Source organism: Phaeoacremonium minimum (assembly GCF_000392275.1).
Source record: "Phaeoacremonium minimum UCRPA7 unplaced genomic scaffold PA7_03_scaffold_288, whole genome shotgun sequence".
In the NCBI taxonomy this organism is placed as follows: domain Eukaryota; kingdom Fungi; phylum Ascomycota; class Sordariomycetes; order Togniniales; family Togniniaceae; genus Phaeoacremonium; species Phaeoacremonium minimum.
Window position 1 is genome coordinate 129,240 of NW_006921193.1, and position 18,614 is coordinate 147,853.

At 36.1% G+C, this 18,614-nt stretch overlaps 3 protein-coding genes across 3 annotated transcripts; 2 read left to right on the forward strand and 1 right to left on the reverse strand.

Moving 5' to 3' along the window:
* Positions 1–1,981: 1,981 nt before the first annotated feature.
* On the forward strand, positions 1,982–3,991 carry UCRPA7_3513 (hypothetical protein; the record flags this gene model as incomplete). The annotated part of the gene is made up of 1 exon (XM_007916164.1): positions 1,982–3,991. The coding sequence occupies one exon, from the start codon at positions 1,982–1,984 to the stop codon at positions 3,989–3,991; it is 2,010 nt and encodes a 669-aa protein (XP_007914355.1).
* A 149-nt stretch (positions 3,992–4,140) lies between these two features.
* On the reverse strand, positions 4,141–5,102 carry UCRPA7_3514 (putative acid phosphatase protein; the record flags this gene model as incomplete). Its single annotated transcript, XM_007916087.1, has 2 exons — positions 4,141–4,859; positions 4,919–5,102. The coding sequence occupies 2 exons, from the start codon at positions 5,100–5,102 to the stop codon at positions 4,141–4,143; spliced, it is 903 nt and encodes a 300-aa protein (XP_007914278.1).
* Positions 5,103–6,078: 976 nt separating this feature from the next.
* On the forward strand, positions 6,079–6,676 carry UCRPA7_3515 (hypothetical protein; the record flags this gene model as incomplete). The annotated part of the gene is made up of 2 exons (XM_007916093.1): positions 6,079–6,497; positions 6,568–6,676. The coding sequence occupies 2 exons, from the start codon at positions 6,079–6,081 to the stop codon at positions 6,674–6,676; spliced, it is 528 nt and encodes a 175-aa protein (XP_007914284.1).
* Positions 6,677–18,614: the final 11,938 nt, after the last annotated feature.

Here is an 18,614-nt window from a genome sequence, read left to right on the forward strand (position 1 = left end):
CTTGGAACTGGTTCCAAATGGCTCGAAGTGTACAAGAAATTGGATGAGAAAGGGATAACTGTCATGGGAGGAAGAAACGTACCTGTTGGTGTGGGTGGGTTAACATTACAGGGTAAGATCTCTATGGTTCCATTACGGGATTGGTTTCCAATGGAGATGATAAATGCTGACAGCCCATCACCAAAGGCGGGATTTCCTTCTATTCTCCCAGACATGGCTTTGTTTGCAACAATGCCGTGAGCTATGAGGTCGTACTCGCCGACGGAACGGTCGTGACTGCTTCGGCCACGGAGCACCCCGATTTGTGGCGCGTGTTGAAGGGCGGCTCGAGCAACTTTGGCATCGTGACTCGCTTTACGCTGCGAAGCATACCCTCCGAGCCGATTTGGGTTGGACAGTTCTTCGCACCGGCGGTGTTCCAGAAGGCAAAAGCCTTGAATGCTTATCATGACTACCTCAAACGGGCAGGTTCTGAAGGGTTTGACGAGAACGCCGCTGGCCCGATATTGTCATTTTGCTTTGTACAGGGCCTTCCCTTCCAAGTCATTGCCATGCATCTTGCGTATACCAAGGCTCCTAGTAACAACAAGTGGCCAGCCCACTGGAAAGAAACCGGCTTCAGCTCTATATGGAGTGTCTACAGCACCAGTAAGGTACAGAGCCATACCGATGCCGTGGAAAACCTCGGCAAAAGCGCTCCGGCCGGTACCAGGCATATGCAGGGAACTACAACTATCCGCAACGATGCCGAGACCTTGAAAGCTGCCTACGAGATATTCTGTCAGACTACGACCGAATTGCGGAACGTGAAAGGCCTACTGTTCCCCTTCACTTATCAGGCAATTCTACCTGCGTGGATGAACAAGGGTGATCCAAACGTGCTCGGCCTCGAGGGCTGTACTGAGCCCTTAATCATCTTTAACTGCTCTCTGACATGGTCTCGGGCTGAAGATGACAAGCATGTCCGTTCAACTATCCAACGTGCTCTGGAACGAATAGACGAAGCTGCTGCTGCGAGAAAAGCAGACCACCCGTACAGATTTATGAACTATTGCATGGAATTTCAGAACCCATATACAGGTTGCGGGGAAGAAAGCTTGCGGCTTATGCGGGAGGCAAGCAAAAAGTATGACCCCGATGGCCTCTTCCAACGCGGAATCACTGGTGGATTCAAGCTACCTTGAACACTTTGCATCGGAGCTATTCGTGAAGTCTGTTTGATTCGCAGGGTATGCTGGCTTAAGCATAGAAAAAGGTACTCGATCGATCGATTGCTTCTTTGATTTGTCTGAGGAATTTGTTGGTACCCGACGAAGTATATAATCATGTACATATCGTCACAATAATGATATATTTAGCGACTAGATAGAGCACCTAAAGGAATCACCGAGCCGTACGCTTTGTAAGAATATTGTACATCGGCTGTTCATCTCGAAAGACCTGTGGCTAGTAAAATGCCGACCGGGAATGCTGTCCAGCGACCGTAACATAGACTATGTATACTTTACAATGCTGACATTTACAGCTGATTAATGTTAAGGTGTTGCCAGGTGAAGAGCAGCTTTTATCTGATGTGAATGAGTTGACCAATATTGGGAACCCTGCCTGCGCCATGCAAGATGGCGCACTGTAATCAATCAGAACAGCGGACCATTGGCCACAAATACGCACGGGTTCGATCTGATAAGATTTCAGTCAGGTGCCAAGCTGATCGACATGGGCTTCAAATCCCCAGTGCTAGCGGATGGTCCAGTACTGTACGAGTGAGGAATGCCTTATCATAGCTGATAGGGTCCAGATAGCGTTGAAAATGCACCGGCTATCGCGCCCCCCACTGATATTCCCGGGTGTTCTAGATGGTTGGGTAAAAGCTGAAGTGAGGGCTAGAGTCTCTAGCTTTGACCGAGAGATTCCCTGACGCTCGATTTTCTCTTCTCCCTCTTTTCTCTGTTCACCGCTGTGCGGGATGCTTTGAAGCACAATGGAGAAGGCTTGGTTGTTATCAGACAACTCTTCTCCCACTGGAGACTCGACAATCAAGCCGGCCCAGCCCAAAAAGCGCAAGGTAGTCGCTTTATCGTTGACAGCCCTACTGATTTGGGCCTTGATTTCGCCCTGGTCGCGTGCCGTGCGGCTTCCGTTACCCCCAGACAGCAGCGACGCCGAAACGGCAACGCGCAGTTTCCGCTGGGACTACGTTGCACCCAGCAAGTCTTTGCAATACACTCCGTGTTTCTCTGATTATTTCTGTGCGCGACTGTCCGTACCGATCAACTGGAATGCGACAACCGACGACAGGGCTGACGGCCCCTCCGTAGAGATTGCCATCATCAAGCTGCCGGCTAAAGTGCCTGTGACAGACCCACGTTACGGTGGGCCGATTCTGCTCAACCCTGGTGGCCCTGGAGAATCTGGTGTATACCAGGTTTTGTCGGATGGCAAGAGTTTGCAGACGCTGGTCGACGTTGCCGAAGGGACAGAATCCCCAGACGCCAAGTTCTTTGACATCTTGTCGTTTGACCCGCGGGGTGTAAACAACACAACACCTCGCCTACGATGCTTCCCGGACGGCTTCAATCAGCAGACATGGCTGTTGAGGCAACCAGACTATGGTCTTCTGTGGGATAGCGAGAGCATCATCGGCATGGAATGGGCCAGAGCAGAGGCGCTGGGACGAAGTTGCTCTTATGGTGAAGACGAGTCGGGCATTCTTCGGTATTTGAATACTGCTCAGGTGGCCGAGGACATGCTCCAGATTGTCGAGAAAGAGGGCGAGTGGAGAGCGAAAGAGGCGACCAGGCTCATCCAGGAGCAGTCGACCACCAACAAGGACGAGATTATGCAGCGTGCATCGTACAAGCCGGGGCAAGAAGCAATTCAGTATTGGGGCATGAGCTACGGAACGCTGCTCGGCGCGACATTTGCAGCCTTGCACCCCGATCGCATTGGTCGAATGATCCTTGATGGTGTCGTGGATCCTGCGGATCACTATGGCGGCCACTGGCTGACGCAGCTCCAAGATTCCAATATGATCATCACCAAATTCTGCGAGTATTGCTTTCGAGCTGGCCCTGGCAATTGCCCGTTGTACACTGGCTCGTCTGCGGAGGATGTTGAGTCTCGCTTCACAGCAATCCTGATGTCGCTCAGGGGCAGCCCCCTCGCGGTGGCCGTCACGGATGGAAACACCGTCAGCCCTGAGATCATCACATATGGCGATGTGCATCTCATCCTTCTTACAGGGATGTACTTTCCATTCTCCTTTGCTGAGGGACTCTTCGATCTGCTCCTTGCCATAGAGAGTCGGAATGGTTCGGCTCCGGCGTTGACGAACATGGCTGTTAGAAAGCAGGCTCGGCTAGTCCCGATCGAATGTGGGCAGGATGACTCGAATCTTGGAGGCTGCATTCCTTACATATCTGGAGTAGGGGCATCGCAATCGATATCATGCATGGACATGGCTGGCTCAACTTCTCTCACTCGGACCGGTTTCCAAGACTATCTAGAAGAGTTGCAATCGCAAGGTCGATGGATCAGTCCCAGCTGGGCACGTAACAAGCTCGCCTGTGTTGGCTACACGGTCCACCCCGAGTGGAAGCCGGATCTTACCTTTGAGAAGCAGGAGTGGGCGAACACATCGCACCCACTGCTGATCATTGGCAACTCACACGACACTGTGACACCCGTGAGGAATGCCCGCCGTGTCTCGACCTTGTTCCCCGGAAGTCAAGTGCTGCAGCAGGACTCGGAGGGACACTGCTCGCATTCGACACCGTCCCTTTGTACGGCGAAGGTGATTCGTGAGTATTTTCAGAAAGGGACTTTGCCAACAGACGGCAAAGTGTGCGCACCGGAGACCAGGCCGTTCCTGGGTTGCATATCAGAAGATAGTGAGGACGAGAAAGAGTGTAAATACGTAGACAGCGAGGACGCTCGGCTATGGGAAGCGATGGTAGACCTAGCTGACCCATTCGGACTGCGGCAGGAGTAAGAGATTAGAGAGCATGTGACCAACGAATAATGAGCGATGCATAGTGCTTTCAAACAATTCCAACTTTCAAATGCAAGATCAATATAAACGTGCGAGTAGTGGACGGATAGAACAATTGAGACATGATGTTATATTTGTCGAGCTGTCAATTAGGGCAAGCAAGTAAGTAGACTGCTAAGTTTCTGCAATACCACAGCCTGCTTATCCGCGGCAGCTGTTGTCTTATCATTCGCGTCACCGACGCTGACAGAAATATAGCAGCCATCCGTATTAGACACATCCGTCTCGGTGGGCAGCCGTGTACTACCGCAGTGCTGCACATCTGGCGCTGATAAAAGTCCGGGGTTGATGCGGCTTAGCACCCACTTGAAGCTGCTTGCTTGCGTGCAGGTACCCTCCACCTCCGGGAAGTTGACATTCAGCCAAACATCGCTGGGCAAATAGGGTGCGCCAGATGCAAGAATTGCGCTGGTCAGTTGAGTGGCTAGTTGAGCGTAAAGCAAGCTGCGTTGCGGTGGTGGGAAAGTGTTCCATGCAAGCGTGCCATCTGAAGCACCCGAAAAGGCAATTGATGGAATGCCGGCATTGTGGGCGGCGTAGACGGCAGCCCCGACAGTGCCGGAGAAGGGGACGGAAAGCCACAAATTAGAGCCGACATTCGGGCCAGTTACAACCAGCTCGGGGCCCTGGCCGTTCCAGAACTGGGGGCCGAATGTGTCAATGCCGTAGCGAACTCCAGTAACCGGATATGCATTCACCCAGTTAAGACGCGGGTTCGTGGCATTGCTGCCAACAGGGCCACTGTTCGCTGGACAGCTGTTGTACTGGCATGCCGTAGTCCGAGGGCTTGGCTCGGCATCCAGGGAGCCTTTGCGATATTAGTGATGTTGTCCTAACTCTGCACAGCACCATGCACAGCAAACTCACTTGTTCCCGACTTGTTCTCGGCAGGGGCAGACAGGACGACGTCGTGGCCTGCGGCATTCAAAGCGTCGTTGAATGAACGAATGTACAGCTCGGCCCAGCCATCATCGTTGCCCTGTAGGATGCGTGCACCCAGGACACTTTCAGCTGCTAGAAGCGCGAAGCCAAACACTGCGTCGGCACGCATCTTAGGTTGAACAGCGAATTAGTTCGCAGCACTTGCGAGAGACCGCAACACAACAAGACGGAGGATGCAACGGCCATTTTATGCCGCTCTCACATGAACGTGCCCAAAACGTTGTCGGCCGCTTGGCCATTGCGGAGTGCATCTCGGATCAGGTTGATTACGATTTGCGAGGCCGCCGAGGGGCTCCAATCATGGAGTTATTTCCCGCCCAGGAATAGTGGAATGAAACCGCCGCTTGGGGTTGCAACAGTTCTGCAGCGCGCGGATTCGTCCGTCCAAGGAGACACCTTCCTGGCACACGTGGTGGCAATGTAGCATCTTCAGCACGCCTGGTTTCAGGGGTAATGCGAGTCCACTGCACTGCCACGCCAGTGCCGACCTCTTGTGGCTTGCCACCGGCGTTCAGGCAAAGACTTCAAGGATGAGCTGCCCTGGAGCTCCCTCAAGGCTCACTTGGCGCCCCAGAACAGCGTCCAAAGAAATAGCGCAAAAGATCCCCAATTGCCGGCAAGCTGGATCGCGGAGTATTAGCGCCCATAGACCAATTTCCCACTGTGGGCCGCTCGCTCGGTCAACCTTTGAGGAAAGGGACTCACGACCATGCCATGTACAACACCGACATTATCAAACTGTCTCTGGGACGTACACAAACGGCAGGTCACGTCACTTAACATTTCCCTGCAAAGATATCGACGCATATAGTTGTCTGCGGCTGCTTGTGATAAGGTTGCGGCTACCTTATCCACGAACCGTGGATGGCTATCAAGTGGTCGCGCGGTGCTGAATTAGCGCCCGAGCTCCATACGTCATCGACCTGTCATGCGTGGGCAGAGCTTCAATGACATCGTCGCCGTGTTTGGGCTCAAGTTTTTCCTATGCGAATTACTTCATTTGAGCTGAATATATATATTTGAAAGCCGTGATTTATATTCTCGATCTTGGAATCCCACCTACTTCTACACAATAGAACTCCATCATGTCTAGTCTCGAGCCCTCCGGCCCCGCGCAGCCCCCAAAATCGGAAGCTTACACTGAAGCTGCCAACCCCGCGACACAGAATCCAGCCGAGAAGGCTGCTGCCAGTCACGGACACGGACCCTACTCGACAGAGGTTCGAGGTGCCGACTCTCAGCGAAGCAATGAAGATGCTGTACCGCAATCCCTGGGCAGGGGCACCCACGGGAGTGGGCCAACGGACGCAAGAGAGGCGCGCGAGACATACCACAAAAGTGAAGAGGGTCAACAGTCTGTCCCTGAAAACGAGAACGTAGATGCAGAGCAGGTGGCGACATATGGGGAGGGCGAGGTTGCAGATGCAGTGCAGCGCAAGAGTGGGACGCAGCGGGCTGCAGGGGAGAATCCTGGACTGGACGACTATGCTTCAGATCTTGACAGGTGAGCACGTGTAGCAACTCTAGTTGAATTGCATTATGATGTAACAGTGTCTAACTTGCGTTGTTGATAGAAAGAAGCGTGAACAGGCCTCAGCTCGAGAATCTATTCAGGAGGCGCGGAAAGCAGGCATCGACGTTGATGGAGGTCAAAACAAGAGATCGGGAGTGGAGGTTGACTAGATTCATTGAATGCTGATCATCTGCCATTGCACATCTTCTAGTCGGATGCCGTCGTTCTCCTCCGGTTCTACCACTCGCCAGCGTTCCCTACCATAGGGGAACCATGGAGGTTTCATCTTATCGCCAACAGCATCTCCTTCCATGATACCATTCACTACCGCAGATTGTCAGTTATAAAAATGACATTACAATGTAGCCAACTCACCATAGGCTTCCCCTACCAGTCCATAGTGACCGTTCATACTGTTTTTGCGGAGAATGATTGGGTAATTGCAGCCTCCAATTATCCATACTTCGTCGCCCTTTTCCGCTTCGTGAGGGCCGATACATAAGCGATTCCCACCAGTAACGAAGAATCTCCGACGTCTCATGACATTTCTAGCAATGTTACGGGCTGAATCCTTCCTCCAGCCTGCAGCAAGGACCCTAAGAACTTTCTCTTGCAATCCCCTGTCTGTCGCCGGAGTGGCTGTTGCCGTGGCCGCAAGCTGGACAGCTTCACTGATACCCCTCTGTAACGATTCTTCCACCCCGGCTGGCTTTTTGTCTCGCCAGCTATTATCAATCTCCCATAGTGGCGGATCTGGGTCGACTTGGAAAGTGGGCGTGAGTCCCATTATGCTATCAATCAAGACAGCAGAGACTCCCAGCACATCGTCATCAAACTCGTATTTCGGTCTTCTTCTTCCCGCTGCTCCGAATCCGCATTCCGTAGCTACAATATTTGAGGTTGAGCCGGTGTAATATGATTGGAAAAGTCTATCTCTATTGACAAACAGAGTAGGTCGGTGGTCATTCGCCTCTTGCCTCCAGTCCGGCACCCATGATGGCAAGCCGTCCGTTCGTGATAATCCGTTGGCCGCCAAGAGGATATCCATATGGTCTTCCAAGTCGATGATGTTACGAGCTGCTTCTTTATACACTTCCACCATAGGCTTGGTATAGTCCGCGTGCATGTGCGGTCTGGTCTCATCAGCTATGAGCTCCAGCGCAGCGAAAACCTTATCTCTGGGATCAGCAGCGTCACGATCCCAAGTGTTCCAAAGGACATCAGAGAGCCCACGGCCATTAACTCTCTCATGGGCAATGTGAAGAGCCAGACCCCACCGCCGCTTCAGCGTCTTCCACTTCTCTAGTCGCGCTGTGTTGCCACTTTCCAATAATGTTTGTCCCATATCATCCCATGCCTCCGAGTAATTGAGAGCCTCCTGGATTGTTCTCCATCGGATAATTGCAGCTCCGCATTGCAAGATCACTTTTCTGGCACTCCAGACTTCCTGAACGACCCAAGTCCGCGACCACCACGGCCTTGCTACCAACTCATCAAGAGTCTCCCAGTCCTCGTTGGATGACCAACCAGCGTAAGACCGATACCAGTAATTGGGGAACAAAATCGGCCATCCGTATTGAATGTGCGCGCGTGGGTAGCACGTCTTCTTCTCCGCGCCCACGGACGGATCAGGGTTCTCATTTCCCATGAGGCGGATAAAGTCAATCGCGCGAGTACTGGTAGCGCTCTCTTCGCCTATCCAGACAACAACTAACTCTGCGCCCCTATAGATGTCGCGCATCTTGCCCACCTGGCAACTGCGCTCTGCGACATCCGCCTGGTTGATGCACAGAGCATCGATCCACATTACACGCTTCACATCCGGCCGCCGAAGGCGCTGCAGCGCCTCGTAGAGATTCGTCGAGACGGCAAGCGACGATGACCCTGTAGATACTTCATACGCAAAGTCGGCTTTGCCCCAGGCATAGGAGAGGGCTTCGTAGGCGGGATGAGTGCCCAAAGTGGTGTGGAAAATCTCCACTTCGATTGACGCATGGCCGTCGCCCGGCAAGAGGCTCAAGAGACGGATTCCATCGGAAGCGTCGAGCGGCGCATAGCTATACCGAAAAGCTACCATTTTGACAAGATATCTGGCGCTGGATAGCCTCCACTAACGAGCTTTGGACTTGGAAGAGGGTATCTCGACCCTCTCTCGCAGGTTGAGGCACTGCAATTGGGGGCCAAGCATCGCTGCCAATGAGCTGGCCCCAACGAAGAGGCAATCCACGTGCGCACATATTGGGCAGCTGCTCGGCAAGCTTGAGGCCATCAGCGCTTATCTCACCAAGCCCAATCTTGTTTCAAGCAGACTTGACACGGATGAGCAGACAGCAGCCACATAACATGGCGTGCTGTCTCAGACAAAGTGTGTGGCACAGCGAGAGACATCAACCAGCCGCCCGGTAAGGCGCTAAAGGGCTCCCCCGTAATATGCACTCAACCTTAACAGCACTCATTTTGCATTAGATCATCAAGTTAGAGAAAACCAAGGGAGACATCAAAGAGAAGTCAGTCACTGGTCTCTCTTGTTACTTTGAATGATGCTTTCATCGCGTAATATCAAGAGGTCTCACATCTAGGAATCGTAAGACAACTAGGTATTTTGCCGTCCAAATTAAACCATAGCATCATCGATGGTGAACGAGAAAATGCTCTACCGGTGTAATGCCAACGCATTTCAGCGCTTTGCATTGAATACAAATCCTACAGGCAGGGCTTGAACGGGCGGCGCGGACCTGAGAGACCTGAGTTAGACTCCTTCAGCTGAGCTACTCTGAACCAGTGATCTCAACGGTGTTCCTTTTCTATACTCATATAAAAAATAGTGTATCGCAAACAGGCTAGATCTCTGGTCTTTGATCCTAAGTTGTGCGTGTTAAGGCGTGGCTCTGCGTAGTATTGCCTTGCAGACCTCCACGACGGATGAGTGGCTCCCAAGTCCAAAGACATGAGCAAGCCTGGCATGAGGTTTGGTCGATTCACACTTCTACGACATCTCTCGAATTTTGATAACGAAATCCAATGGAGCGATCAACTTGGAGGGATTTTCTACATATTGACAACTCTTGAACTACTCCTTCGCCAGAGTAATAAACGTTAATTCTTGAAGGTAAAGTTCCTCAATGTTGAGACTCGTAGTACTATCAAGCTCTCGAATGTTCCATTTACTACTATAGGCCCATCAACTTCTACAAAGGCAATAACCTTTGTTGAGAAGGTAGTAATATATACTCTTGCCGAACCAACATTTATTACCCTAGCGGAGGGGTAGACAGACAGCCCAGCAGGCACCCACATCCCGCACGAGAAGAGGGCATCCACGTAGGGAGCCGATGTTCGGCTAGCCGGAATCAGTTGAAAAAGACTGCTTCCGGATATCAATGATCCAGAAGTATAAGAAGCTTTCGAGAAGGCTTAACTAGTAGGCCTTATGTTTCTAGCCACCAGTCAAAATTACGCGGTCGAGTCATTCCTTCTCATTGTCAAGAAGCTTTGCTTAATGCACACACTCGATTGCTGAAAAAACGCACATTATACCGTTTCCAGTAACGATCATCGAATCTCCGCTTATTTTTGCAGAAAATCTATATAGCTTCGAAAACAGTATATTTCGATACCAAACGCATCAAACGCATCTCTATATCTACGAAAATCCGTCAAATCTGTCAATATTATAAATTAAGGCTATCTTCAAATACTATCTACTTATCTATCTTTAAAGCTATCGTCAACATAATATAGCTTTGCCACTATCGTTTCTATCGTTTGACAATATCCTTATTAATGATAGTCTATCGTTATCATTATTATCGTTAGATAAAGCTATTTTTATTGATATATTATCGTTAGCTATCGATAATCTTATAAAAATATAATCTAACTTTATGATAACTATTAAGATTATTTAGACAGTTGCTAAAGCTGATAGTTTTACTATTTTAAAGAGATAAACCAATCATTATCTTAGCTTACTAAAGATGATTTATATCTTCAATTTAATATATTATTTTTTAGATAATTAAGCCTAATATAGTTATAATACTCTTAAATCGAAGATAAAGGCTAACAAAGAGTTAAAATATATCTTATAATATTATAAATATCCTTTCAAAATATAAGCTTATTTTTTATATACTATAGCTATAATATTAATTAAAATAATTAAAGCTACTTATAATTATTATCTTTTTCTTATAAAAGTATCTTAACTATTAGCTAACTATTATCGTTAATAAGATAAAGCTATTTGTAAGTAAATTAAGGTTTTAGCTGACGATCCTAAGCAAACTTACTATAATATTATCTTTAGCTTATAAAAGATCTTTCCTTATCTTAAGATCTATATAAAAGATATTAATAATAAGCTTTAAAAGATATATATTAAGGCTGATAGTAGCTAAATACTAACCTAACTATTTTTAGTAGAATTAAAGTTATTATCAACTGTTTATTATCTTTAAATCTAATATAAAATGTTAAATAATAAAAAATCATAAATTATATATATTTTTTAGTTATATAAATAAAATCTTAATCAACTATATTTTAATTTTAAAGTTTTTACCTTTGATAATATTTATAAAATAAATTATTTTAACTTATCTTTCTATTAGGCTACTAATATTATTTTTATTAACATTAATTTTATTATATTTTTTACTCTTCTTTCTAATAAGAATAAAACTTTATTCTATTAGATTTTAAAGTAAATAAAAGATTTACTATTTTTAAAGAATATTATATTTCTATATATTATTCTTAACAATTTTAATAAAGTCTTTAAAAATATTATAATATATGTTTTTCTAGATATTATAAAGTATCAAATATATCTTTAATATATTATAAAGAATATTGTTTATAATATTAAAAAAAAGTAGATTAAAACTTTTGATAATACTATTATTAATGATTCTAAAGATAGTATTGATAGTAGATTATATCTAGATCCTACTTTAATAAATACCTTTTTCGACGATAATAATAAAGCTATTAAAGCTAATGAAAATCTTATCTTAAGGCTATTTAATAATAAAGACTAAAATAACTAAAGTAAATCTTATAATAATAGCTATCTTCTTATTAATATCAACTATACTTTATCTAAAAGTAATTATATCTAATTAAATAATATTGATAGAATATTAAGAATATAAAAAGATAATATTTATATAAAAACGTCAAAAAAATTCGTCTAACTATAAAATAAGCTTATAATAAAATTTTCTTAGCAAACTAATAAATAATCATCTTTTTTTTTATCTATCTATAATCTAACAATCTATAATAATCATTTCTTATCTTAAGACTATCTACCTTCCTTATATAAGAGAAATTTACTTAATTTAGTATCAAAGACTACTATAATTATAGCCTTAAAGTTATCTTATAGACAGAAAGTACTTATAGTATATTCAAAAATTGCTTTTATAATCGTTAAGTCAATTTAAAGCGTTTTCATACTACTATTTTAACAATAATAGACTATCAAAAGGTAAATTATATATAAAAGTATATTAATTAAGCCTTTAGTAAACCTTATATTATATAATAGTATAATATCGACAATTTCTAGCTACTATAATGTTACGGCCAGAAAACAGGCTGCCGCCAGAAACCCTACGGTAGGCATAAGAGACAGAAGAGACATTATGTAGAGATAAGATAAAGGCCATCCGTGAGCTAGATGTCCTAGATTATGATAAGCTATAGTAAGCTACCACCTATAGATTATAAAGGATTCTAATGATCTAGCAAAGTATAGCTTTATATAAGACTATACTTATGACTATAAGCCTAAAGATAAAGAGACTAGCTTTTTAGCTTTTAATATTATAGTTTGATTATATTATAGTTTGATTTTATAATTAATAGAATCTAACTAATTATAATTATTTACTTTTATAAATATTGTTTAAATATCTTTTAACTTATCTTAAGATATAAACTTAAAGACTCTTAGTTATTTATCGATATATTGATAGGAAGGATCATTATATATTGAAAGTTTTTATTTAGTAGGTTAACAATATACCTTTAAGTAATATCTTTATAGTTATGATAGTATCTACTATCATTCTATCAACATTAAGCTTATCTAGTAATAACCTTCCTTAACTACTGTCAACAATTAAAAGACTAATAGTGATAATATAAGATATAGTCAATAAGATTATATAGCTTAAGATAATTCTTAAGTTAGAAAGAATAAAAGTAGTAAAAATAAAGAAACTTAACTTTTATAATAGAAAAAAGAGAACCTTTTAAGAATTCTTAACTTAAGTTAAGGCTTACTTATATATAGATATAATAAGAATTATATAAAAGTATGATAAAGTATTTTTAGTAGTTAACTTACTTATAGAAGATATATTTAACTAGTTTAAACCAACTTTTAAAAACTATCTTAAAAATAAAAACTTAAAAAAATAAGATAAAGAAACTAGGAAGATCTTCAAAAGTTATAAAAAATTTGAAGAAGTTATTAAGATAGTATTTGGAAACTCTGATAAAAAAAGAACTATTAAATGAAAATTGTTAAACCTTAAATAAAAAGGATTTGCTTTAGAGTATTTATCTAAGTTTTAACAAATTTTGTCTAAACTATTATAGTCTAACGACTCTTTTATGATAGTATTTTATATAGAACTAAAGGATAATATAAAGGATGAATTATCTAAATATAAAAGACTAAATGATTTTATAGATTTTATAGTAGTAGTTATAAGGATTGATAATCGACTATATAAAAGATGTTTTAAGAAGAAATCTTATAGAAATTAGATATTTAAGCTAATATACTAAGCTAACAGTAAGAAGTAAATATAATATTATAATAAGTTATAAAGTATAGCTTATAAATACTACTTAAGACTTATAGAAATTAATATATTCTAAAAAAGATAATAAAAGAGAATCTAAGATAAGAAAGATATATAATATTATAACTATAATAAGAAAGGATATTATATTTGAGAATATAAAGAATTTAAACGACTTATAAAATCTAAATAGTAGATAAATATAATATTATATGATATCTTTAGCTAGATATACTATTATAACGATAAGTATAAAGAATATAAGTTAGATAAAGAAAATATTAGATGATATTTTAAACTACTAAAATAGTAAAGAGCTATTATTATATTATCTTAATATAATTATAAAAAGATATAATAAATCTATAGTATAAATGTAAATAAAGATAGTAAGTTAGAAGCTTAACTATAAGATAAGACCTTAAGTATAGAAAGTAGTATATTAATACTTATAAGAGAAATATTATTTAGGAAAATTATATTATTATTAGAATCTATAAGCGAAGAAATACTATTATCAGCCTATAAACTAGAAACTAATGATAGATATATCTTATATTTAGTATTATATAAACTAGACTATTAAGTTATGCTAGTAAGAGTTATAATATATTAGATATACTAAGAATAGGCTAATTAACTAAGAATCTTTATAATATTTAGAGAAGATTCTTTATTAAATTATTAAAACTTAGACTATTATATTTTATTATAGATAATATATATTTATAATTAGTATATACTATATATAGTAAAGAAAATAAAAAATAACTTCTTTTCAAAAAGATATGCTAGTAAATCTATTATATAAATATTAAAGAAAGTAGAAATAGAATATTAGTATATTTTAGAATAAACTATCAAAGCTAGACTAACAACTTTCGAATCTAGTAAAGACTATCTAACAAAATATAAAATAAAGTATTAGAAGGACTATTAGACATTCGAATATAAATAGTATATAATCTTTAAAGCTAAAGAATGATATAATCAATAGTATTTATAACTAATATAAATTAAGGATATTATATTATATTTATATATAAAAAGCTGACAAAACTTACTATAAACTATTATATAATAATCAAACATTTTTAACTTAAAAGAAGAAGAATTATTATATATCAAATAGATAGGAGACTAAGTATCTTATAGCTTAGTTAAAAAGCAAATATATTAATATATAAGAATAATAAGACTTAAAGAAATCAATTAAGAATTAGAAAGTTTATAATAAGTTATATTTGACTAATATATTCAAAGAACTAGCTAAGAAGTAGCCAACAAAATACTAAAAGAATTATAAAAATTTATAAGCTATATCAAAATTTGTTGATATATTAAACAAAAGGTTTAGAAAGATTTTAGTTTGATTTAAAATTAGGAATAAAGTCAAAAAAAGTAAGATAAATATTTAGATAAGTAAGTTATTAATATTATAAAAATAATATAAGATAAAAATAAGTAAGATAAACTATCTTTATTATCAATATAAGTATTTAAATAACTAAAGAATTAAATATTAAATATAATTAATAAAGAAATTAAAATAATAAATATTTTTAAAACTTATAAATACTATTAAGATTAATGATAAAGAGGTTTATCAACTTTCTAAATCATTAAAAAGTATAGAAAAGATTTAAGAAAAGGATTATCTTAATTATAAAAGAACTATAAAAAGGAAATAGTAGAATTAGATTTTTATAAAGTCTAAAAGTATAAAGAGATTATCTATATATTAGGATAAATCTTAAAGGATATAATATTATTATGATTATAGATTATAAAGTATAAGGAAACTATATATTATCTATATTTATTAACAAACACTATTTAAGATAAAGATATAAGGAAGACTCTTATAATCTTATAATAGCTAATAGAGAAAAAGTTATTTATAATAAAAGAATTGTCAATAAAGAAATAGACAAACTATAAATAAAAATATAAGGAAAATAGGAAAGAATCTAGTTTAATATAATAAACTTTATTGAATACTTAGTATTATTAAAGTTATTATAACTTAAGAAAAACAACCTTTAAATTGACTAAATTAATGGCTATCTATATTAAAAAAGTGATATATTCTTATAAAATTTATTAACACTTAAGAAAGAATGATAATTATAAGTCGTTAAGTAAGAATTCCGACAGAATTTAGCTAATAAAAAAGATATAATAACCTTAGTATCCTTAAGTAAGCTTAAAGAAGCTATCAATATATTGAATATTAATATTAAATCATGAAAATAAGTAATAATGCTTATAATCAATAAAAAGAAAAAATGATTATAAAACATTTTATAAGAATATTAGATATATACTAAATTATTTATAGAAAAACTAAAGATAAATCTACTATAATATAGTAAATAAAACTATAAAATATCCTTTAAAGAAGGAATATAACCAAAATTCTATAAAATATATAGACTTAACGAAATTAAACTAAAAGTATTTTAAAAGTACTTAAATAAGAACCTTAAGAAAGGATATATTAAATTGTTTATATTGTCGGCTAAATACCTAATTCTGTTTATACTAAAGAAAGAAGGCAAACTATGCTTATATATAGATTATAAATAACTTAATGATATTATAATAAAGAACCATTATTTACTATCTTTAATATTAAAACTATAAGATAGATTATATAATACTATCATATTCATAATATTAGACTTTTTAAAAGTATATAATTTGATTAGAATTAAAGAAGGAGACGAATGGAAAATAGTATTTTATATATAATATAGATACTATAAATATTTAGTTATATTTTTTAGATTGACTAATATATTAGCCAGTTTTTAAGCTATAATTAATTATATTTTATAAGAATTTTTAAATATCTTTATTATTATCTACTTAAACAATATCTTAATATATTTAAGGATACTTAAATAGTATTAAATATATATATATTAGATATTATTAAAACTATAAGAAGCTAACTTATTAGTAAACCCTAAGAAAAGTATATTTTATATTATAAAAGTCGATTTCCTTAATTATATAATAGAATTAAGATAAATTAGTATATAAGAAAGCAAAATTTAAGCTATTTAGAAATAGCTAAAACCAATTATAGTTAAAAAAGTTAAAGAATTTTTAGGATTTTTTAACTTTTATCAAAAATTTATTAAAGATTATAATAGAATTATTATATTATTTATAAACCTTATAAAAAAGAATAAAACCTTTTAATAAGATAATAAAGTATAAATTATATTTAATATATTAAAATAATAAATATTATTTAAATCAATCTTATAAAACTCTAACTTTATAAGATAATATAAAATTAAGATAAATATCTTAGATTTTATACTTAAAAGATAGTTAAAATAAAGAGATAATAAATATTGATTATATTTTATAATATTTTTTTTAAAGAAATTATATAATTTAAAACTAAATTATTAGATTTATAATAAAAAGTTGATAGCTATAGTTAAAGTATTTAGAGAATAAAGATAGTATCTATTTAAAACTTCTTATAAAGTATTTATTTATACTAATTATAAGAACTTTACCTACTTTATAATTATAAAAGAACTTAACAAAAGATAAATAAAATAGATAGAAGAATTATCAAAATTTAACTTTCAAATTATCTACCAAAAAGGATCAGAAAATGGTAGAGTAAATACTTTAAGCTAACGAATAAACTATTATTAAGAAATATTAAAAGAAATATAAACGATCTTAAGGATAAATCTAGATAGAACTTTAATATAAATAGAAAGATAAATCAATATACTCTTAAAAATAAAATTAGATGATACTTAGAAAAAGAAACTTAAAGAAGTATATAGACTATTAAAGTATGAATATAATATATAAGTTTTCTTAAAACTAATATAAACTAGTAATATAGAATAAGAATAATATAAGTATAAAGGAAAAATATATATATTATTAGAATTATAAGAAGAATTTATTAAATTATACTATAAGTTAATAGAATTTAAATATATAAAAATAATAAAGACTTTTAAACGAATATAAAGAAAATATAACTTTCTATATATAAAAAATAAAGTTAAAAAAATATTAGATAAATATAATGTTTATAAATAGAATAAAAATAGTAAATATAAACTATATAAAGAATTATAATCTTTATCAATTATATAATAATTATAAAAGTCAATCTTATAAGACTTTATAATAAAGCTTTTATTATTAAAAGAATTATTAATAAAGGTTAAATATGATAGTATTTTTATAATTGTCGATAGACTTATAAAGTATATATACTTTATTTTATATAAAGAAGAAAGTAATACTAAAAAACTAGCATACATATTCTTATAAATAGTTATAGTTAATTATAGATTATTAAAAGAAATAATTTTAGATTAAGATAAGTTATTTATATCAAAATTCTAACAATCATTTATAATATAACTTAAAATAAACTATAAGCTATCTATAGCTTAATATCTTAAGACTAATAAACAAATAGAAAGATTGAATCAGACTATCAAATAGTATCTTTGATATTATATTAATTATAAACAAAATAATTAGATTATATTATTATCAATAGCTTAATTTAGTTATAATATATTAATTAGTAAGTTAATAAGAATATTATCATTTTATATAAACTATAAATTTAACTTAAAACTTAACTATCTAATCAAAATAAAATCAAAATCAGAAAAAGTAATACTTATAGTAGAATAGCTTTAATAACTTCACTAGGAAATAAAGAACTAGTTAATATTTATTAAAGAATAAATGTCAAAGTATTATAACCTTTAAAGAATAAAAGAACTATCTTTTAAAAAGAAAGATAAAGTCTATTTTATATAATAAAACATAAAAATAAAATAATCAAATAATAAATTAGACTATAAAAAACTTAGATTATTTAAAATCAAACGAAAAATATCAAAATCTAACTATAAACTATTATTATCTAAAACTATAAGAATATATTCTATTTTTTATATTTTACTTTTAAAATTAATATATAAATCGATAAAACTTTAAATAAACATTAAAGTAGAATTAAATTAAGAATATAAAGTGAAAAGAATATTAGACTTATAAAAGAAAGGATAATAAATATAATATTTAGTTAAATAATAAGATTATAACGATTTAGAAAATATATAGAAACTTCTTAAATATTTATAGAATTATTTTAATTTGATTGCTTAATTCTACTAGAATCTTCTATCAATAAACTTATAAAGGTAAACTTACTATCTAAGCTTAAAGAAGATTAGTTTATATTATTTAAAATATTTAATAAATAAAGATTGTTTAT